Here is a 23,511-nt window from a genome sequence, read left to right on the forward strand (position 1 = left end):
AATGATATAGGGTTTCACATGCCAATACTTGTTAAGGGGTGCAATTTTTTTAGGGCATGGTCACGCATGGTATCCACTCAGCGATAGAAGTGCCCCTCCCCCCTCCCCCGGGAATGCATATTATAGCTTGCTGTACAATGTACTGTGAAATACCAGTCGTGCGTGGACGCATTGTTGTTTATTGTGGATGTAAATGAAAAGCTCAATTCAAAAGAATAATAAAATGGATAATCAAGGCATCAAAGTTGGTACTTATTTCATTGAATCGAAAACCTTTTTTCATGCCAGGTTATTATTCTACAAAATAATAACCTCGGATTAAAAAAAACACCAAAAACGAACCAGTAGACATGGCATAATCCGGGGGGGGGGCACTTCCATTCACGAGTGGATACCATGCGCGACCATGGGCTCTCGAAAAGCACCCTAAACACGGAATTTCCATTTTCTGAAAATGCACCCCTTAAGTATTGGCGTGTGAAACCCTACCCTTAACAAGTATTGGAAACAAAACGATACTCTTGGCAAATAGAAATGAACCCCTAAACAAGTACAGGAATGTTTTATTGTTACGGGTCCTTCGGTCGTCGGCTTAACCTTATTTGATTTAGTACGACCCCACCTTCTACACTAGTCTGCAGGCACAGACCCTCATTGGAACTTTGATCAACAAGTGTGCCTCCACGCAAAGACTAGCACATAGAAAACTTGCTGTTCCAATACTGAGCGAGAGAGCCTTCAGTACACAAGGCATGAGTAGGCTGCACATTCAGACCCTTATTTCGAGTGAAGGGTTTGCCCAGCAGACTACTTCTACACCTCGCTCAAATCGGACTCTAAACACGAAGTTTTGGGGCAAAAAGGACATCCTTTATAAAACATTTTAATTTTGTTTTATCATCCCCGCATATTCGACCCTAAACACGTAAGTTTCCTATCGAAATAGATACCCTTTTTTCATTATTTTTGTGTTTTTGACACCCTTCTCACGTTACGTACGTAACGTGCCCTATCGTGAAAAAGACATCCTTTTTACGTGTTTTTTTGGTCGCGCATGGTATCCACTCGCCAATGTAAGTGGCCCCCCCCCCCCGGGGACATAATGCACATGGAGTGTCGCAGCACGTTGATTTGTCGTATAATATATGCCACGCCAGTGCTATAACCTAAAAAATGCAAGGACGTGGGTACACACTTAATCATGTTGATCTGTCAGTTTGAGATTGATCTCGTTGCGTAGTTATATTGATGAAAGTACGGATTGAAGATGTCTGGCTCCACAAAGTATCACCTACCTGTCTCATCAACAGCTCATCCCTCTGTACGAGAATGTATACTGAACAAATGGGGATGTGTGGTGGTTGTTGCAACTATGCTTTATAATTTCTTGCTGAATGGACTCTTGTTTAACTACAACCTACTGTTTGTCGCATTTCAGGAAGAATTCGAAAGCAGCGCCACATTAACAGGTAACATTAACTGAAGTAATCATGATAAAGCTATTAATGTTGAACTATGGGTGTCAATCCAGGGGGCAGTGGCGCATTTTTGAGGGGTAAAAGGGGTGTTTAAGTCAAAATTGCTGAAAAGTTGCGAGCGAGTGATTATATTTCACCATATTTTACCTTTTACTTTTTTCTCAGAATTTCTGCATGTGGTGGTGGGCATTTGGATGAGTCTTGGGGGGTACGAGCACTCACCCCATGCCTTTTTAATCCATATTCTCTAACAGTGTAAAAATAGCGGAGTTGAAAATGGCGAAGGTAAAGATGGCATAGGCAAAATTGAAAGAGATATGGGGGGCTGGTTTGTTAAAAAGCCGAGAAAAAAAGTTTTCACTTCAAAATCAAAGGGGATTTGGTTAAGGGGAAAATGACACATAAAATATTTCAACTAAATGAAGTTATTTTGGGTCAGAAAAAGAATTACAACAAAAATGATAACAATTAGATAATAAACAATGTTTTTTCTTCTGTCTGAAAAGTAACAGATTTTATCAAATCTCTACATTTTAGCATACCAAGCTAATTAGAGGGTCTGCTTATGGTGTACAAAATACCCAACAGCACTTCCGCTTCCAAGGGTTATGACCAGGAAGGCGTAAAGGTTCAGGGTCTTTCTTTTATGCAAAGAATCTGAACCAGATGGTCCCCCTCGATCGACCCCAAATTGACAGTGTACCAGTCAAAACAAGATTATTATTGATTTTCATAATCAGTTACATATCCAATGCCAAGCCTGTGAACGCATGCTTATTGTCAGTCAAATATTTAAAAAGAATAGTACAGACGACATTACAAATAAGGACATAATACACGATCATTCGTGACAATTTCAACGTCTAAGCTTTCCCCGTTATGTTCTCTATGTTTTCCTCCACCCCCTAACCCTCTCTTTCTCTCTACCTCGCTTAAGTATACTCTTCCTCCTTTTTGCATCGGTAACCTCCCAAAACTTTAGATGTAAAAAAAAACAGCCAGACAAAAAGGAATGTTATAAAGTGATGAATGAGAATAGTGCAGTTTCATTTTGCTCCTGATAAATTGAATGAAAAAAAATATCTGTCGTTTGATTTCTTTTTAAAAAGCCTTCACTATGGAAGCTTAAAAGTGCCACCGAGATGTTGAGATAATTATCTCGGGAAGTCGACATCTTGATAGCAAAAGATAAGATGGCGAGATCCCAGATCTCATCATGTCGACATCTTTTAGAAGAGATGATGAGATGACAAGATCCCGGATCTCATCATGTCAACATCTTTAAGAAGAGATGTTGAGATGACAAGATCCTGGATCTCATCATGTCAACATCTTTAAGAGATGATGAGATGACAAGATCCCGGATCTCATCATGTTGATATCTTTTAGAAGAGATGATGAGATGACAAGATCTCGTAACTCGTCATGTCTACATCTTTAAGAAGAGATGATTAGATGACATGATCATGGATCGAAGATCTTGTCATCTGACCATTTCTTCTAAAAGATGTCGACATGACGAGATCCGGGATCTTGTCATCTCATCATCTCTTCCAAAAGATGTTGACATGATGAGATCTGGGATCTTGTCATCTCATCATCTCTTCTAAAAGATGTTGACATGATGAGATCCGGGATCTTGTCATCTCATCATCTCTTCTAAAAGATGTTGACATGATGAGATCCAGGATCTCGTCATCTGATCTTTTGCTATCAAGATATCGACTTCCCAAGATAATTATCTCAACATCTCGGTGGCACTTTTAAAGAGAAATTCCAGTGTTGCAGTAAACACTGATTTCATGAGAAAGTCTGTAAAACCAGGCTTAATTGTCAGTATATAATCGAGGATGGAGATCTGGTACAGTTACATAAACTGAACTTTGTGAAATCTTGAAATCTACGCTGAAAAACGTTCACACTGAAGATCACCAACACAGATAGGCACACGTGGGACAGTGTATTATTATTGCTGGAATAAAGACCCGACGGAAGTGACCGAATCCGCGCTTATTTTGCTTATTTCTCCGCAATTACACAGTTTCTCCCAGAATCATTTGGCACATATTTTTTATTCGTACAAACAGACACTTGGGTGGTCATTATATTAGATTCTGTAAAAAGTCATTTTGAGATCGTTACCAAAACTGGAATTTCTCTTTAAGCTTCCATACTTCACGGTACACCTCCAACGAATTCATAAGTACCATTGTTAGGCCGATGAAGACATAATCCTTACTATAATTTGGCTAATCTTGTATGTCCTTCCGTTTGTTTGACGCAGCTTTTCTCCGTGGTTTTCCACTCAATCGAGCTGGAATTTTTTCTAAACATGGTTAAATTGTTCACAGATTGTCATAAGGGGGGTTGTTTGTGGTAATTTGGTCGCATTATTTAAAGGTTTTTTTACAATTCGTAACTTTTTGGCATTCCTTTTCGCAGCCCTGAGTATAGCTTCGAAGTTCCCAGTCCCTTTTATGCTTTTACCTCTCTCGGGCGGCGAAATACAAAGCATGCATGCCATCCTGCCGACTGTCGACCGGGTATGGTACGGTATGTACTTACTCATGCGCTGACTGCATGCATATAATGCATGAGTGCGCGCTGCTGAAACGTAAACAACATACCGTAATCGGCCGATGTCCTCAGTGGTTACCGTACCGGTGAGTACGACTTTCTGACAAACCTATTTATTTCTTTTATTGTGAATGATTCTGCAGTAAAGCCCCATTCTGTCATTCTAACGTATGATAAACTTGTTACTTAAAAGGCTCAAGATCTAGAAATCTATAGCCTAGCCCTAGGCCTATAGGCTACTATCAAATGCTGGTCATAAGTGGTAAGAAAGTTTTTAAGTTATAGGCAGTGTATACAGCCACATACATGTGGCCGAAACATGTGGCCACACGCGTGTGGTTATATCCAATACTAGGCCGGTAAGCACTAAACAGGTACCAATCCTGCAGACGCAAGCTCATAAATATTCTTAAGATTAGGGTTAGGGTTAGGATTAGGATATTAGGGTAGCTTGCGTCTGCAGGATTGGTACCTATATAGTGCTTACCTACCAGGCCCCGCTGAGGATACCGCTACACGCGTCAATTGCACTTGGCTTATGCCGAAAGGGTGGGTGATGTCGCGTTAGGGTGTGTTGACATTAACGCGAAGATTCGTCCAAAGCCCCCCCCCCCCCGGCTTGGCCGAAAGGGTGCGCTTGGAGCGTTACGTCACGTCGCGTTCACTGGAACGCATTCATTCGTCCAAAGCCCCCCCCCCCGGGAAGTGCCAAAAGGGTGCGTTTTATTTTGTTTTTGATAATAATAATGATAATAATAATAATACTAACAATAATAATAATAATTACAACAATAATAATAATAATAAAGATAAGAACGATGATAATAATGATCATTATAATAATAAAATATCACAGATGATTATCATCATAATCTTCATCATCAACATAATAGAAAATAATGACAATAATAATAATAATGAATTATAATAATAAATAAAAATAAAAAACAAAATCATCGGTCGAAGTGAGAAGGGTTCGAATCTGCAACTACCGGTTTCGAGGCGCCGCTCTCAACCAATTGAGCTATTCGTGCATTGCAGCCATGTCGTGGTCTTTTCTTTAAGTATATATCCCCTGGTATTGCGCAATGCCCGAACGCACGCCGCGCTACATTGTCTCTGGTGACGGTAATGTCGAAACGGTGATACGACGAAATTGAGTTCCTCTTCCGCAGAATCATGCATTTTTCAAGAAAGAGTGATGCAAGTACTTGCTTGAAAATATTCTTAAGACATTTCAACGATTCATTTTGATTCTACATGTAGGTAAGTAAAGCTTCTGTAAATTCGGATCATTTCTGTCTCCACTGTTCAGATATGCTTCTGCAGCGATGAGCGGATCGTGCCATCGCCCTGCCGCCCTGGCTAGCCATCCGGCCGTACTGTACTAGGCTGTACGCCTTCACAATTAGCCGCTGAGTGTACTGAACGCGAAGGTTCGGGAAAAGCCCCCCCGGTTGTGCCATTTGGGGGCGTTGTCGACACTGACGCGCCCTAACGCTCCCAACATACCCTTTCGGCCAAACCGGGGGGGGGGGGGCTTTGGACGAATCTCCGCGTTAGTGTCAACACCCCCTAACGCGACAGCACCCACCCTTTCGGCATAAGCCCTTGCACTTGTACTCTATGCAGCAGCAGTAATCGCAAACGCGTAACACAACTCACAAGCGATGTGTATTTCTTGCGACGGTACATGTTGCAAAATTTCATCACAAAGGTTTTATCTCCCGATTTCTTTGAGATACAAACAATATTCTCACTTCACTGTCACCTGCTTGCTGATCAGCTGAGAATGAAGTGAGAATATAGGCCTAGAATCTATGTCAACATCAGTGAAATCGGGAGATAAAACCTTCATGATGAATCTTTGAGAAGGTTACCTTTTCTTGATAATTAGGTCAATTCAATGACCTACCTACCCAGTTTCATTAAAACATCCTTTATATTTAATCCTGTATGTTAACAGATTCAACTACCTGCCACTCAATGCTCCAAGGCCAAGCTGTGCCAGTGCTCTGTTGCCCACAGTTCAGTGCATGGTTAGTATTATGACGTAAGACATAATATTTATATTGAATGATTGATGCCGCAGTAAATCTAAATTCCAACATGTGAAGTTGTTTGGTTGAGTCTGATAATAAACTCAGTGCTAAGTTCCAAAACCCAAAATTAAAATTTCTTAATAGATTTGCTATCAACCCTTTTATTTCAGGACAAATTTGATCAGATTTTCTTCGGAACATTGGTAACACTGTCATTTTCTTTCTTTGCTACACACATTCAACAAAATTAATGTCTCTAAAATTCATTTACAAATATAAATGAATTATATTTAGTATTATGTTCGCCAATTCATATGTTAAACTTTATTTTTGTGTGATTAACAAAATACTAATGTAGTGTGATCGTAATAAACAAGCATTGGTAAAATGATTTTACAGACATGTGTTGCCAATTTAATGATTTCAGTGCTTAATTTCCTTCTTTTAATTCCTGATGCTAAATGCCAAGTGGTAACACTACACAAATGAGCTTATTGTGTGCAGTGATATTTTAGCTCCTTCACATCTAAAACCTTTTCTCTCTCTCTATCTCGCTCTTTTCTTTCTTTAATTTCTCTATCTCTCTCTTCATCTCTCTGGTTTTCCCACTGTCTCTCACATTCATTTCCCAACTGTCTCTCTCATTTTCCCCACTCTCTGCCTCTCTCATTCATTTTTCCCACTGTCTGTCTATCTCATTCATTTTCCCCGTGTGGGTCTCTTTCATTTTCTCCCTCTGTCTCTCTGTCATTCATTTTCCCCTCTGTCTCTCATTTTCCCCATTCTCTGTCTCATTTTCCTCACCGTCTGTCTGACTCATTTTTCCCACCACTGTTTCTGTCTCACTCATTTTATCACTCCCCCCCTTTCTCTCACTCTCACTTCTTTTCGACATCCTGCCATACTTATATATGATTGAGCAATCTTTAATTTAAAAAGTACAAACAACCGCAGTCTAATGTACATTGTAAGGTACATGTGCAATGTACTTACATATTTATTTCTGACCCGATACATGTAATCATAACATTTCTATATCACAATAATTGCCTCTTGACTGCTTACTGAATACACCGTGTTCTAATACATTTTTCCATTTTATAGTTAGATTTGGATTTCACTCTGTAATGATTATTGAAGTTCTTCCTCCAGTTCAACCCAACAACCCAAGATGCTTAACTTAATTGAACCTCCTATCTATATTGAAAGAGAAGTCTGCTATGAATCAGTTGTCTAAATATATTTCATCAATAAACTGCTTGGCTTTCAGCGTGAATAGGCAGTCTAGCTGTACATACAAGAATGTCACCCCCTCCCCCCCCCCACACACACTTTGATAAAGAAAAATGACTCCTACCCCCTGTGCTGCCACGGGTAATTGCTGCTAGTGACATGATGAAATGCCTAACCGCGAAATGCACTTCTAATTTAATCTATGTAGATGCGGGGGCTTTTTGACAATTCGTTGCACGGGGGTTTAAGGCTGGCCGTATTTCACCTAGAGCTGTCATTTTTACCTCTCCCATTATAACCCCTGCCTTTTTACCTCTGCCATTATTACCTCTGCCATTTTTACCTCTGCCATTTTTACCTCTGCCATTTTTACCTCTGCCATTTTTACCTCTGCCATTTTTACTTCTGCCATTTTTACCTCTGCCATTATTACACCGAGCCGGTATGAATGTGAGTATGGTATGAATGTGAGTATGGTATGAATGTGAGAATGGTATGGATGTGAGTATGGTATGAATGTGAGTGAGGTATGAATGTGAGTGTGGTATGAATGTGAGTATGGTATGAATGTGAGTGTGGTATGAATGTGAGTATGGTATGAATGTGAGTATGGTATGAATGTGAGTATGGTATGAATGTGAATGTGGTAAGAATGTGAGTATGGTATGAATGTGACTATGGTATGAATGTGAGTGTGGTATGAATGTGAGTATGGTATGAATGTGAGTATGGCATGAATGTGAGTATGGTATGAATGTGAGTGTGGTATGAATGTGAGTATGGTATGAATGTGAGTGTGGTATGAATGTGAGTATGGTATGAATGTGAGTGTGGTATGAATGTGAGTATGGTATGAATGTGAGTGTGGTATGAATGTGAGTATGGTATGAATGTGAGTATGGTATGAATGTGGTAAGAATGTGAGTATGATATCAATGTGAGTGTAGTATGAATGTGAGTATGGTATGAATGTGGGTGTGGTATGAATGTGAGTATGGTATGAATGTGAGTGTGGTATGAATGTGAGTGTGGTATGAATGTGAGTGTGGCATGAATGTGAGTGTGGTATGAATGTGAGTATGGTATGAAAGTGAGTATGGTATGAATGTGAGTATGGTATGAATGTGAGTGTGGTATGAATGTGGGTGTGGTATGAATGTGAGTGTGGTATGAATGTGAGTGTGGTATGTGAGTGTGGCATGAATGTGAGTATGGCATGAATGTGAGTGTGTTATGAATGTGAGTATGGTATGAATGTGAGTGTGGTATGAATGTGAGTATGGCATGAATGTGAATGTGGTATGGATGTGAGTATGGTATGAATGTGAATGTGGTAAGAATGTGAGTATGATAAGAATGTGAATGTGGTAAGAATGTGAGTATGGTATGAATGTGAGTATGGTATGAATGTGAGTATGGTATGAATGTGAGTATGGTATGAATGTGAGTGTGGTAAGAATGTGAGTATGGTATGAAAGTGAGTATGGTATGAATGTGAGTATGGTATGAATGTGAGTATGGTACGAATGTGGGTGTGGTATGAATGTATGGTATGAATGTGAGCGTGTTTTGAAAGTGATTGTTCATCGGCGTATGCACATAGTTCGATCCGGTTTATGTTAGCCGATCCTGCCTTTCCTTGTTCCACCGGAGCAATAGATTTGAATAATTAATTCCTTTGAACAATAGTTGAATGATATGTTGTATGGTGTGTTTGAGGATCCCTGATTGAAGCTGTGCATTGAATTTAACTGCTCGCTCATCCTGTTCGTTCGTCCCCGAACTCCTTCCTGCATGTCAACTGCTTAAATCTTTTTTGCTCTTTTTTTTTTGCTTTAAAAATGCATCCATCCATCACCACTACTTTTCATTTTTTACTTTTTACGTTAACCTTTTCATTTTCGGTACGCATGTTCACAATTGCAATATATATACTGTATTATTTCATGTTCGTGTATTTAACCAGTCGAATATTATGGAATGTAAATACCGTATGTAAAAAAGTGTAGGGCTTAGACAATTCAGCCTCTTGGCTGCTAAGTGCAATATCAATAAAACCTTTTCAATTCAATTCAAATATTTAACATTTTACTTTCTCCATCAACGCTTGACGTTTTTTTAAAATAAAGCTAAAATACAGGATTTTTCTGCGGGTGCTACTTATAGTGTTACAAGCAAGATTGGAATGTTTAAGTGTAGGCCTATATACTTGACCAAATCTCCTTCATTTGGGAGCGAAAACCCCCCTTTTTTGTATTTTTTTCCGACCGGAATATGTCCGCATACAATTTGTACCCTTTCTCCTCTCCCTGGGGAGCATTCCAACAAGAGAGCAAAGACACACTTGCTAGGCTTACAACGTAGGCTTTCGCATCCTAACGGCTACCCATTTGAAACATGGGTGGAGAATGGCAAAGTGTGGATTGACGCCTTGCCAAAGGACGCTAGGCCATGGTGGCCTCTGAACAATCCATTTGATTACAAGGCGAGAGTTAGAACCACTACACCACGACGATTCCACATTGATGCGACATTGTCATGTGGCGATCCCGTAGTCGAGTGACTGCACACATGGAAGTCCGTGGTTCGATTCCCACCATAAACTTTATGCCATATATAGAGCAAGAGGTTGTTTTGTTTTTGTTAATTTACATTGCTCTTTTTGTCTTAAATCAAATTGATTAAAATGGTCCATGCGTTACTCGCAAATAATTGTGTGTGCATGTGTTGATTAAAAAAAAATATGTCAGCAGCATTTAGATATAGAATACAATTATCTTGAATCATTTCATTATCAATTTTGTTCTTGTTATGTCAAATCGATTTTGTAGCCACTTTCAGGAAAAAAATATTTTGTTTATGAGTCTCCATGGTGGCCTGCACTCTTAAAAATTATCTTACTTCGGTGGCTTGAACTTTAAACCAGTCAATAACACTTGACACATATTACGCGAAGGGAGGGAACATACTCACAGTGGCGTATCTGGGCATTTTGTTTTACGATGAAATTGCCCCCATCCACCCCTCCCCTGAATTAACATAGTAATTTAATATGAAGGAAGAGAACAAAGCAGCTACGCAAATATGGGTGGGGGTATCGGCCTATTCGTATATTTTCTTGTGGGTTCTGCATGAGGTAATATATAAAACTATAGATATTAAAACTAAACAATAGTTGTACGGCAGAAGGGAAGAATGGAATTTGTTGTACAACAATCTATGAAAGGTAACTCAACCTTTTTTCTCATAAGAGCTTTAATAGTTCTTATCAAAACAATGCGTAGTTCTATTTCTATTTTTCTACACTCATCAATTGATTTCTGCTTGAAAATGTGAGTGATTCCTAGTTCTTGCATGAATGAGCTGTACATACATAATTTCACATTTTAAAAGTATCTAATGTAATTTTTTGGCGGATTTGTGATATAGATGTTTGACAAATCTGATGCATGTTAGATTTTGTTGTCTGATGACGTTACAATTGCAACTGTTAACAATTTTTAACGGTTAAGCTTAGATTGAAAACTTTCATTTAAAACTAATTAATTCTATCGGAAAAAAAATTCAGATCTGTTTTCAGTCAAATAATGTACCCCGTGGATTGTATCCATAGAAACACGAAATGGCCGAGTGGCACTTAGGTATTTAGCAGACTATAATGGTGAAGAAATACATGTAAACAATAAATTATGATGAATATACAAAGATTGAAAACAAACATGTTTCAATGTGAATGGGGTTGCAATGATATTTTTTTTAAATCTAAATTCAATATTGGGGCGTGGTGGTATAGTGGTTATGACTCTCGTCTTTCAATCTTAGGGACGTTTACCCACATTGTGCTGCACTTAACCCAGGAGAGCATTTCAAGGGCTTGTCGGACTTTTTATCCGACAAGCACTGTTTCGACAGTTAACATAGTAACAGTGACTATCATCCAATCAGAATCAAGGAAAGATGTCAAATCCGACAACTTGTCAGACGAAAATGTTGATGAAACGTTCCTCTGGTGAGGTTACTGAGTATTCCTCGAAATTCCTCTAATGCTTGAGCGTCTTTAGGCAGCGCATCTATAGCCGGTGGGATATTAATCTGAGCCAGCTTATAAAACACTTTTAGGAACTGAAGTGGCGTAACCTCGATAAATCATCATTATAAATTTCCTATTTAATTTATTTTTGTTTGCATCACCATTGATTTCTTTGCCCTCTTCAAGTGACACCTGGAACAATTGCCCCTTTGCTCCAATTGAATTTGTTTTTAAACTTTTATCTCTTCCAATTCGATTAGGGGAGTCACTTCGATAGTCCAACATTAATTACATTAACCTTTTATTGAATGTTAAACGTCAAATAACCCAATCACTTTTATGTTGACTGAGGTCTGATATATCATCTTTTGAAGGTTGGATTGGCTCTCTACCTCTCGGTATCTCCCTCATGGTCGCCCCGTTCATCAAACTAGCTTCGGAAAGATTCGGCTATAGATCGGTTTCAATCGCTGGCGTTGTTTCGACTTCGGCGGGCGTTTTAGTGACGTCATTTTTGCCTCGTCTCCTACCGATGTTTGGAACTTTTGGTGTTATGAATGGAATAGGAGCAGGGCTTTTCACAGTTTGTGCTTTTGATCTGATAGTCTTGTATTTTCCTGAGAGGAATACAATTACAGCTGTGGCATTAGCCTCTACAGGTTCTACAGCAGGTATGTATAAACCCATAGGTGTCAACTTTAGACTTTTGACTTTACAAAACAAACATTTCCTTTATTGTACAATAAAATGTGTAATATCAAACACGATTACAATGTCATCCCCCATCACTGTGACCATGAAAACTTTACGGTGCGGGGAAAATAAATGTGGGTGGAATTTGACCTTATTTGATAAGATGTACAGGACTGTTAGTCCATTGCATACGCGTAACCAGTATTTTGCACCCCGGGGCCCGACCTAATTTTGGCGCTCCTGTGAAAATTTGGAAAATGGCGCCCCCCCCTCCCGCCAGGCAAAAGGTGCCTTAAATGCTTATTGAATTGTCTCATTTAATAATCACGTGAAAAATGGCAATCGAAGACCACTTTTTTTTATGCGTTCATGAAAAAAAATATATCCATGAATATGGTGTCATATACCACTTTTTAAAAATAATACATGCGACCAGGTGGGTGTTTCATTAAGCTGTTCGTAAGTTAGACTGTAAGAACGACTGGTGAACTTTTCTTACGCTCTAAAAACAAAGGATCACCAGTCGTTCTTAAAGTTGCAACCATGAACAGGATGGGTATCTTTATAATTTTTGATATTCTGACCTAAATTTTTGACATTCTAAGCACTATTGGTGATCATGAACAGAATGGGTATCTAACAAATAATTCCCTGCGATAGCGAAGCGCGAGCTTAAAATTTTTGATATTCCGACACAAAACTTGACATTCTAAGCAGATTTTGCCCATGAACAGGATAGGTATCTAGAATTGTGTGAGCACGAAGCGCTAGCTGAAAAAAATGTAATAGTCTGACCTAAAATTTTGACAAAAATCGATTAAGCACTTTTGGTAATCATGAATAAGATGCGTATTTTATGCGAGCGAGAAACGCGAGCTGATTTCTTTTTATATTTCTACCCAAAGTTGGACATTCTCAGTACTTATCTAACCATGAACAGGATCGATCGTCACCTTACTAAACAATTGATGCGAACGCGAAGAGCGAGATGATTTTTTTTTATACTCTGACCTAAAATTTAGACGTTCTGAGAACTTTTGGTAATCATGAACAGGAACGGCATCTATCTTTGCATTTGATGCGAGCGCCAAACTCATGTGAAACATTAATTTTGCGCCCACTCCCGGTCAAACATCATATTGGCGCCCCAAAGGTCAAATTTGAATTTGGTACCCTCTCCCTAGGTTGAACATGAAATTGGCGCCCCAGGACAAACATCAAATTGCACCCCAAAGGTCGAATATGAATTTGGCGCCCCCCCCCCCCTCCCTAGGGATATACATGAATTTAGCACCTCAGGACAAAAATCAAATTGGTGCTCCTATTCGGCGCCCCTAGTCGAACATCACCTCGCCTCCCCCCTTCCCATGTCGAACATCAAATCGGTGCCCCTATATCAAACTCCAATTCGGCGCCCCTATGTCGATCTTCAATTCGGCACCCCTAGGTAGAGCATTAATTCAGTGCACCCTATATCAAACAATTCGGCGCCCCTAGGCATGCTAGGTAGAATATCAATTCGGCGCCCCCTATATCACACTCCAATTCGGTATACCTTTCGTAGGCCATGAAACCCCTTACTTCAGGAAAATTAATGGTAATGTCAATTCGTATTTCACATTTTGATTATATTGTTGTTAAAGTTCACATTTAAAATATACTAGTATTCATTATTTAACTGCCTTTAATAATAGCCATCGGTTATAGCCAAAGCAAAATGAAGAACATTGGAAATCAACGTATATCAACATTATCAATAATTATATCAATGTTAGCACAGATAAATGATAATAGCTTTCAATAGTATTTTACACTTAAACCAAGTGTGATTTTGTCATTTTGAACCGAAACATAAAAAAAAACCGACTCAAATTACTCGTTAGGTACTTTCTTTCGATGGAACATGATTCTATTCACTGGCTTATAGGGGAGGCTTGTGGCCATGGACCCCCCCCCCCCAAAAAAAAAAAAAATATATGTGAAAAGAGTCAATTTACAGCTTTTTACAAATTTCCCCTATGCCCCTCAATATTACGCTCCTTACGCTATCGATCCTGTTTAACCTACGAAGTCAATGTGAACACCATAGAAATATATAGAGATATATATATATCTTTATGGTGAACACTTATCTGTTCAAATTTACTTAAAGCCAAGTCTCTTTATTTTTTACAGGAATGCTGGTCTTCTCGCAAATTATGGCTCTCCTCATAACAAGGTTTGGTTGGAGGGTCACACTACGAATCATGGCAGCACTTCATTTTGGCATTGGTTTTCCCAGTGTCCTAACGTTTTCTGTCCCCAAACATCCCCGCAGTAAGAAAGAAAATAATAACACATTTATGAAACTCGAACCAACGGGTGATTCTTCCAGTGATAAACCACTATTACATGAAAAATCTAGAGAAGAAAATGTCAATTCTCCGGACAAGGCAAGTGACGCATGTCAAGTAGACAGCAGAGAATTGGCGACCGACGTCGAAGTTCGTAGAACAGAGGAAAGACTCCACGACGATGGAGTTGAGAGATGTTTCCTGACCGATGAACAAACGTCTGGTCGTGGTTCGAAGAATTCTGAAGATAGTGAAGAAAACCCAGAGTTGGATAGGAATGCTTTGTCTCGAACTGCTTCTACCACACCCAAGGCAGTGGAAATGATCCCCGCAATCAACTCTTCGAATAGGAACACCCTCACTCAAGATACACGGGATAAGATGACCGAGCTACGGAATGATTACACCGTGACATCGATGACCGATTGTAATGATGACTGTGATGAATATGAAATTTCTCCTTTCACAGTGAAAGATAATGATGGCATAAAGGCACTTTCAGAGTTAACCAAAGACAAGGATCGGAGTATGCTTTGGAGGATTGGAAAGGCTTTGACCTTCCCTGACCTATGGATGGCCTCTCTTTCATATATCCTAATTGGAATAGGAAGTTGTTTCTTTTATGTCAATGTGGTAAGGCGAACTTAATATTATTGATTTATTTTATTCAGCTATACGTTATAAAGTGATTTTATTTCCATCTGAAAGCTATTTCCAATTGCAATTTGTATTTTACCCTGCATAGAATATAATGAACATTTTAATGTAAGTTGGGTCTTTTGATTTCATGGGTAATTATGCCATAAGCGTTTGGATATAGATAAAAATAATGACGAAGATGAATACATATTTATCAATGAATATTTCAAAAGATTCTATTCTCCACTTTCTGGTTGAAGGTGAATTATGTTGAATTCGAAGTTTATCACCTAAGAGACGGATATATACCATTCACGCAGCTGACCGAGTTATCATTTCAAATTCACAAATTCATGCTTGAATTTCGAAATTTAATTTTTACTTGCAGATCAGTTATTTGATGTCTGTTGGGTTTGATGAACAGATAGGAGTGCAGTTTGTGTCTTTCATGGCCTTGTCTAGTCTTGTGGGTAAAGTTTTGTTGGTCGTGATTGGAGAGTATGTACCATTCCCGAGAATCTACCTAGAGGTCATCTCTAATCTCATCTGTATCATCGCCCTAATCTCGTTTATGTTTGTAACGAGTGTCATACCTCTAATGTGCATCGCAATAGGTAAATGATATTTCATGAATTCTAATTTTTTATTTCCAAATGAATGTGATTCGTCACCCTAGAGGCAGTGCTTAATAGTGAAAAATGCTTTTTCTTGATGAGTTCCTCTCAATTTCCTCTTATTTCTTCACTACATTTTTGGGGGAAATTTATCTGTGATTGCTTTTCAAGTATAGGGTAATTATTAGTCAATGTCGAGATTGATATGTAATAGGTTGTATGAAATTCTTCATTTGTATTTGTGTTATTTTGTTAAGATAAATCAGAAATGAATTGAACTGAATGACATAAATAAATACTAATCAGCTTTTCAAATGTATTCGAATGAGACTCTGGATGCATTCTGACATCTTCCGGATGTTAGACCTTGAACCAACATAGGATGTTATTAATGCCCATGCTATATCGAGGTTAAATGAAGATGAAGGATTCGGTCTCCTCTGTTCACTTATGACATGCCAACAGCATTATTGAAGTCATTCGAGTAGGGTTTTATTTAGAATCCGAATGAATCTTCAAGCTAAAACTGATAATACATCGGTATTAAAGAGTCGCTTTTTGGTCAACATAATTATCAATTGCAAACATCCAATGAAATGTTTTTATAAATGTCACCCAAAATTTTGAATATATCCTAATTCCGGTTAGTTTTGGTATGTTCCTCTTATGCTGATTAGGTGTTGACGGGGTCTTTTTAATGAAGGAGAGATCCAACATTAGATTTAAAATTTATATCCTCAAGGGTCATATAAATTAAAAGGCATTTAATGTCTGTATATTGACATAACAAAAGGAAGAGTGAAATCAAACTTGGATATATTAATACAAATATCTTTTCTCAAAATTCTGAGTATGTTTTGCTGGTAGGAAGCACTTACATAAACAATATCCAAGTGCGAAATATCTTGATCTACTTGTACTTTTTATCATTGGAAAAAAGGTCTATATAGTAAGCCTATTGGTGTTGTCATAATCCCATGTAAACTGAAATTAATCAAGCAGTTGCGCACCGTGTGTCACGTGGGTGCGCGAAGCGCGCTCAGTGACTTAATAGAGGTATTTTAAGGACTGTGTCATTAAACAAGTATGTATCTCATTGATCATATAATGTGAGCGCGATGTGCGAGCTGACAATTTTTGATATTCAGATCTAAAAAAGGGACGTTATAAGCAAACAGATTTTTGTAATCATTTATGATACGTACCTGTCTCGCTAAACAAACAATGAGAGCGCGAAGCGCGAGCTAAAGTTTTGTATATATTGACCCCAAACAGGGACATTTTAAGGACTATTTTTAGGACTCCATTAAGAGTGTACATATCTCATCATAGTCATCTAATGCGAGTGCCAAGCACTTGCTGATTTTTTTAGAATTACATCTGAACACATGAAGCACTTTTTGCAGTCATCGTAATCATGATTAACATACGCATCTCACTAATCAAATATTGCGAGCGCGAGTTGAGAATTAATGAAATTCAGACCAAAAGAGGGACATTTTAAGGCTTGTTTGTATATAGGAATTCACGTCCATACGCATTTCACTAACCAAATGATGCGAACGTAAGCACGGACTGGAATTGTTTGATAGTCAGTCTTTGGACCTTAAAAAAGGGGCAATGAGTAGTCATGAAAAAGGAGCATAATTCACTATATGAAACAATGTTAACTCGATGTGCGAGGAAATATGGTGTATATTGACTTGTAAACTTGATGTTTTATTACAACAAGCTTATATCTCGTTAAACAGACAATACGAGCACCAGGAACGATGAACACATGGACCCTGAGTAAATTATGTTTCATAAAGTTATCAAAAAATATTTATTATGTAATATAACATAATATAAAATATTATAATCTACAATAATTTCTTCTTTCCCACTACGTTTCTTTCTTTTCTCCCTCTGTTTATCCCTTTCCTCCGTTCTTTTTTTTTTTTGGGGGGGGGGGGGGGCAGCTGATGGGGGAAAGGCACGTGGGTCTCCGTAATTACACCACTGGAATCAAGCAATACATTTTTTTAAATATATAATGTTGAGAACACCAAAAATTTGTGTTTTTAATCACTCTTTTAGCTGTTGGAATAGCCATAGCGATTGATAACGTGGTCGTTTTCAGTCTTGCCCCTGATCTATTTGGAAAAGAGAAGGCATTGGAAACATCCGCAGTACTGTACCTCAGCTACGGCTCCGGATTCCTACTTGGGTCTCTTGTTGGTAAGTTTTAAGGGAACGTTACAACCTTAGAGAAAACACCAGATTATTATAACTCATCCTGTGCTTGATTTGATTTAATTTCATTTGATTTATATTTATAATTAGGTTACATGCATACAACGGTAAATGTAACCAGAACATAGCACTATTGCTAGTCGAACGTGGCCCATACAAAAGCACAGATAGAAAAACCAAAACAAAATGAATAATAAGTTGCAATGTATTCCTTGCAATGGCTTGTCAAGAACACTTCTAAAAAGTATCTAAGTACAGTAGGAATAAATACTGTAGAGTACAGGTAGTGGATGTAAATTTATGATAACAAATAACTTTTTAGAGAATTCCTTAACCTGTTCTGGATTTCTTCAATTCACTTCAAACTGGTATCCAGAAATTACTACTTAGAAAAGATAGCGAATATTGCCCTTGAGTTCTTCTTAGTCTTGCTTCGAAGATTCACCCTGAGTTGTTCTTGCATGGAAGATTCAGTCTATTTTCTTAGTCTTGCATGGAAGATACACTCTTAGTTATTCTTAGTCCTGCATGGAAGATTCACCCTGAGTTGTTCCTAGTCTTGCATAGAAGATTCACTCTCAGTTATTCTTAGTCTTGCATGGAATATTCACCCTGAGTTGTTCCTAGTCTTCCATGGAGGATTCACTCTCAGTTATTCTTAGTCTTGCATGGAAGATTCAACCTGAGTTGTTCCTAGTCTTGCATGGAAGACTTACTCTCAGTTATTCTTAGTCTTGCATGGAAGATTCACCCTGAGTTGTTCCTAGTCTTGCATTGAAGATACAATCTTAGTTATTCTTAGTCCTGCATGGAAGATTCACCCTGAGTTGTTCCTAGTCTTGCATGGAAGATTCACTCTCAGTTATGCTTAGTCTTGCCTGGAAGATTCACCCTGAGTTGTTCCTAGTCTTGCATGGAAGATACACACTTAGTTATTCTTAGTCCTGCATGGAAGATTCACCCTGAGTTGTTCCTAGTCTTGCATGGAAGATTCACTCTCAGTTATTCTTAGTCCTGCATGGAATATTCACCCTGAGTTGTTCCTAGTCTTGCATGGAAGATTCACTCTTACTTATTCTTAGTCTTGCATGGAAGATTCACTCTCAGTTATTCTTAGTCCTGCATGGAATATTCACCCTGAGTTGTTCCTAGTCTTGCATGGAAGATTCACTCTTAGTTATTCTTAGTCTTGCATGGAAGATTCACCCTGAGTTGTTCCTAGTCTTGCATGGAAGATTCACTCTCAGTTATTCTTAGTCTTGCATGGAAGTTTCACCCTAAGTTGTTCCTAGTCTTGCATGAAAGATTCACCCTGAGTTGTTCCTAGTTTTGCATGGAAGATTCCCTCTCAGTTATTCTTAGTCCTGCATGGAAGATTCACCCTGAGTTGTTCCTAGTCTTGCCTGGAAGATTCACTCTTAGTTATTCTTAGTCTTGCATGAAAGATTCACCATGAGTTTTTCCTAGTCTTTCATGGAAGATTCACTCTCAGTTATTCTTAGTCCTGCATGGAAGATTCACCCTGAGTTGTTCCTAGTCTTGCATGGAAGATTCACTCTCAGTTATGCTTAGTCTTGCATGGAAGATTCACCCTGAGTTGTTCCTAGTCTTGCATGGAAGATACACTCTCAGTTATTCTTAGTCCTGCATGGAAGATTCACCCTGAGTTGTTCCTAGTCTTGCATGGAAGATTCACTCTCAGTTATTCTTAGTCCTGCATGGAATAATCACCCTGAGTTGTTCCTAGTCTTGCATGGAGGATTCACTCTCAGTTATTCTTAGTCTTGCATGGAAGATTCAACCTGAGTTGTTCCTAGTCTTGCATGGAAGACTTACTCTCAGTTATTCTTAGTCTTGCATGGAAGATTCACCCTGAGTTGTTCCTAGTCTTGCATTGAAGATACAATCTTAGTTATTCTTAGTCCTGCATGGAAGATTCACCCTGAGTTGTTCCTAGTCTTGCATGGAAGATTCACTCTCAGTTATGCTTAGTCTTGCCTGGAAGATTCACCCTGAGTTGTTCCTAGTCTTGCATGGAAGATTCACCCTGAGTTGTTCCTAGTCTTGCATGGAAGATTCACTCTCAGTTATTCTTAGTCCTGCATGGAATATTCACCCTGAGTTGTTCCTAGTCTTGCATGGAAGATTCACTCTCAGTTATTCTTAGTCTTGCATGGAAGATTCACTCTCAGTTATTCTTAGTCTTGCATGGAAGATTCACCCTGAGTTGTTCCTAGTCTTGCATGGAAGATACACTCTTAGTTATTCTTAGTCCTGCATGGAAGATTCACCCTGAGTTGTTCCTAGTCTTGCATGGAAGATTCACTCTCAGTTATTCTTAGTCTTGCATGGAAGATTCACCCTGAGTTGTTCCTAGTCTTGCATGGAAGATACACTCTTAGTTATTCTTAGTCCTGCATGGAATATTCACCCTGAGTTGTTCCTAGTCTTGCATGGAAGATTCACTCTCAGTTATTCTTAGTCCTGCATGGAATATTCACCCTGAGTTGTTCCTAGTCTTGCATGGAAGATTCACTCTTAGTTATTCTTAGTCTTGCATGGAAGATTCACCCTGAGTTGTTCCTAGTCTTGCATGGAAGATTCACTCTCAGTTATTCTTAGTCTTGCATGGAAGATTCACCCTGAGTTGTTCCTAGTCTTGCATGGAAGATACACTCTCAGTTATTCTTAGTCTGGCATGGAAGATTCACTTTAAGTTGTTTTGGCAGATTTACCTGTTTCTTCGTTATTCCGTTTGAGTAAAACAAAATGACACCTCACAAAATACCAAATTTAGGGGGAAAATATGATATAAGCAAAATAATAATCATTATATGTGTCCGGAAAGAGTATCTTCTACCAAATAATTTGTTAACATATTTTATGCCATACGTCTTCACGCAGTGATGTAAGTTTTGATTTGCGCTAGGTACATCTACGGCATGACGGCAATTAATGAATGCACGGGTGAATGCAGATGTCATATTACTACAAGGGTTGCATTAAACTCCATTGCAAAATACCTTTTCAATAATTAACATTAGAATTGTTTAATAAATGCTTTGTAGTATCAATTCTCAAATTAATATAATTAAAAAGAGAATTGCAAATAGGCCTATGTTTACTAACTCATATAGGATTATGATATCATCTGGATCTGGATTCATTCTTTGCAGCCATCCTTACTTTGACTTAGTATTGGCCTTAGAGTACTAGTTAACCATTTTAAAAGTTAAAGGGAATCATGAAAAGTGTGGATGTGCGTTCCCCTGAATATTTTGGGTCTTGCCTAGATAATTCCAAGAAATCAGTAAGAACATGTATCAGCAGTATGGTTGATTACGTGCATTCACTATCCTTTTTTGTGGGGGGGATGGCCATGGGAAGCGGGAATGTTGAAGCACCTATTCCGCGGGGCGTGCTGCGTGTGTTATTCTCCAAAGGCAGCATCCCCTGAAATTCTGGTATATGGTGTGGCGAAATATATCAATATAATCAAAATTACCTACATTTTTTTAGTAAAACCCTCTTTTTTTGCTTGTCAAATATATCTGGACCAAAATGAATTTTATTTTATAGTGAACTCCCCCCCCCCCGTGGCGGATTTTCGTCGGGGGGGGCAATAAAGTATAAATTTCTTTAAACTCGTCAGGGGGGGGCAAAAGGTCTTTCAAGTTCGTCAGGGGGGGCAGGGATACGTCCTTTGCATGGGTTGTGGCTCGTCAGGGGGGCAGACTGCCCCCCCCGTAGGTACTTTGTCAAATTACCGATCAGCACCCCCTGTAAAAAAAATCGTTTCCAGTGCCCCGGTGGTCTATTCAATGGTGTGTTTCTTTGGGGTTTTTTCTCCCCTTTCCGATTTGCTTATGCATGCTTGCCCTTCCTTCCTCTCACACACACACTTTCTCTTCCCCTCATAATAGGTCAGAGCATCGATCAAACAGGTTCGTATGAGAGCGCCCTACTTGCTTTCGTCGGTGTATTTGCTACATCTGGGGTCCTGCTGCTGCTTACGCCTCTTTACCAACGTTACTTCGCACCTGAGCGATTTGTTACCTTCATTATTCACCGGCGAAAGATGGAGGCAAGAAAGAAGAGGAGTACATCCACCAAAGGTGATAACAAAAACGAACAAAATCTCGAGAAAGAAAAAAAGCACTCTCCTACCTTATAAAGCCGATACCCCGAACATCATGATCATCCACCATTCCGGGCCACCATTCCATGATATTCACTTGATTCTTAAGAGAGCTAACTTGTGTAACGCTGTCGATTTCATATGGGCACAGTTATAGGGCATAAGATTTGAGTAGACTTTGAGTAGACTTTTTAACGATTCCGTCAAGGCTGGCAACTTTCATAAAACCATGAAAACTGTCCCCTCGGGTTGTCGATCGTATGTAAAACTCACAAAAAGTTTGGAAATCTGACTTTGATCGATAATCCCTCCTCGGTTTTAGTGAATATTAATGTGTAATTGATACCACGAATAAAGCATTTAATTGTCTTTAAAATGATACCCTACATGTACATGGTATGATTATGGTTCACACCGAGGGGCAGTGCCTTGAAATGTGGGGGCACCGCCTTTATTCAAAAGTTGCCAAATGAAAGTCTCTGTTCTTTTTTTCCTTGGATGATGAGTGAGTTTCTCAGCGGTTTCTTTTGTTTTCATACACCTAAACATCAACATTAACGTGGAATCAAACACCCCTCTGCACAAGCAAACACATAACAAACAAACATGCATGGGTATTTTAAACCACAACTCAAACCATGTTCTCACAGAACCATCACTACATAAACCACAACACATCAAAAATGAAGAAGAAGGGGTCTCTATTGACAAAAGAATCATGTTCTGTATTGACCCTTCATGACTATTTCTGCTCGTTTTGCAGCCTTTCAATTCAGACCTCATCCAACACTTTTTGTATCCTGGGGCGGTATTCTGAAAACGTTCTTATCTTAATTTTGTTCTCTTTTAGTGATGGCATGATCATAACAAGCGTAGTATCATTTTAAAGAGCATTAAATAATCGTTTGAATGATACCAAATATGCATTGGATAAAATTGGGAGTTGGGAAAAATTAATGGCCAAACTCAGATTTCCAAAATGTTTTGAGTGACATTCTTAATTATTCATAAGATTCGTCCTCTGTGCCTCGATCATATCATGGACCTAGGTCCAATTAAGGATCCATGCATGCACTGGCAACACTGAATGAACTCGGCATGCTCTCATGGAATCTTATATAATCATGTAATCTTGTGAGATATTTTATCGTGTAGATGTTTTAGTAACTCATGTCTTCCGCAATTGAACTATCCGTCCTTTCACACGGTAAATAAATCGTAATTTGAATGATAATTCCAGTGGAAAAATAAGACTAATCACGATTTTTTTTTAGCACGTGTGAAACCAAACAAGAACAAATTCTACTCCAGAGGTAAATTCCTATAGTTTCACTTAAATTACGGTTTGAATTTTGCGTGTGAAAGACTTGACCTCCAAAACATCTTTTGGGGACGGAGCTTACGTGACCTTTCAATCACTTCCGTAAGTAATACAATTGTCATGCACCCATCGTAGTTTGTATTTGCGATGCAGTGCTTTGATTGACAAGTCACCAAAG

The 23,511-nt window shown here is 38.7% G+C and overlaps 1 protein-coding gene across 3 annotated transcripts; it reads left to right on the forward strand.

Annotated features, from left to right (window-relative positions):
• The first annotated feature begins 1,153 nt into the window (after nt 1–1,153).
• LOC121419151 lies at nt 1,154–22,726 on the forward strand. Of its 3 annotated transcripts, XM_041613484.1 has the most exons (7): nt 1,440–1,469; nt 6,022–6,094; nt 11,735–12,031; nt 14,229–15,019; nt 15,414–15,639; nt 17,719–17,859; nt 21,798–22,726. In XM_041613484.1, the coding sequence occupies exons 3-7, from the start codon at nt 11,770–11,772 to the stop codon at nt 22,046–22,048; spliced, it is 1,671 nt and encodes a 556-aa protein (XP_041469418.1). In that variant the 5' UTR covers nt 1,440–1,469; nt 6,022–6,094; nt 11,735–11,769; the 3' UTR covers nt 22,049–22,726. The 3 variants fall into 3 exon arrangements, with proteins under 3 accessions (XP_041469416.1, XP_041469417.1, XP_041469418.1); XM_041613482.1 differs by lacking the exon at nt 6,022–6,094 and having other exon boundaries at nt 1,154–1,469; XM_041613483.1 differs by lacking the exons at nt 6,022–6,094; nt 17,719–17,859 and having other exon boundaries at nt 1,154–1,469.
• The last annotated feature ends 785 nt before the right edge of the window (nt 22,727–23,511 follow it).

Source organism: Lytechinus variegatus, chromosome 7, assembly GCF_018143015.1.
Source record: "Lytechinus variegatus isolate NC3 chromosome 7, Lvar_3.0, whole genome shotgun sequence".
Taxonomy (NCBI): Eukaryota; Metazoa; Echinodermata; class Echinoidea; order Temnopleuroida; family Toxopneustidae; genus Lytechinus; species Lytechinus variegatus.

Bases quoted from the DNA above. Each gene is read 5' to 3' on its own strand.
- LOC121419151 (XM_041613482.1), top strand. From the start codon at position 1,268: ATGTCTGGCTCCACAAAGTATCACCTACCTGTCTCATCAACAGCTCAT. The intron at 1,470-11,734 runs GTAACATTAACT...CATCTTTTGAAG, and splicing joins AAGCAGCGCCACATTAACAG to GTTGGATTGGCTCTCTACCT. The intron at 15,020-15,413 runs GTAAGGCGAACT...TTTTACTTGCAG, and splicing joins GTTTCTTTTATGTCAATGTG to ATCAGTTATTTGATGTCTGT.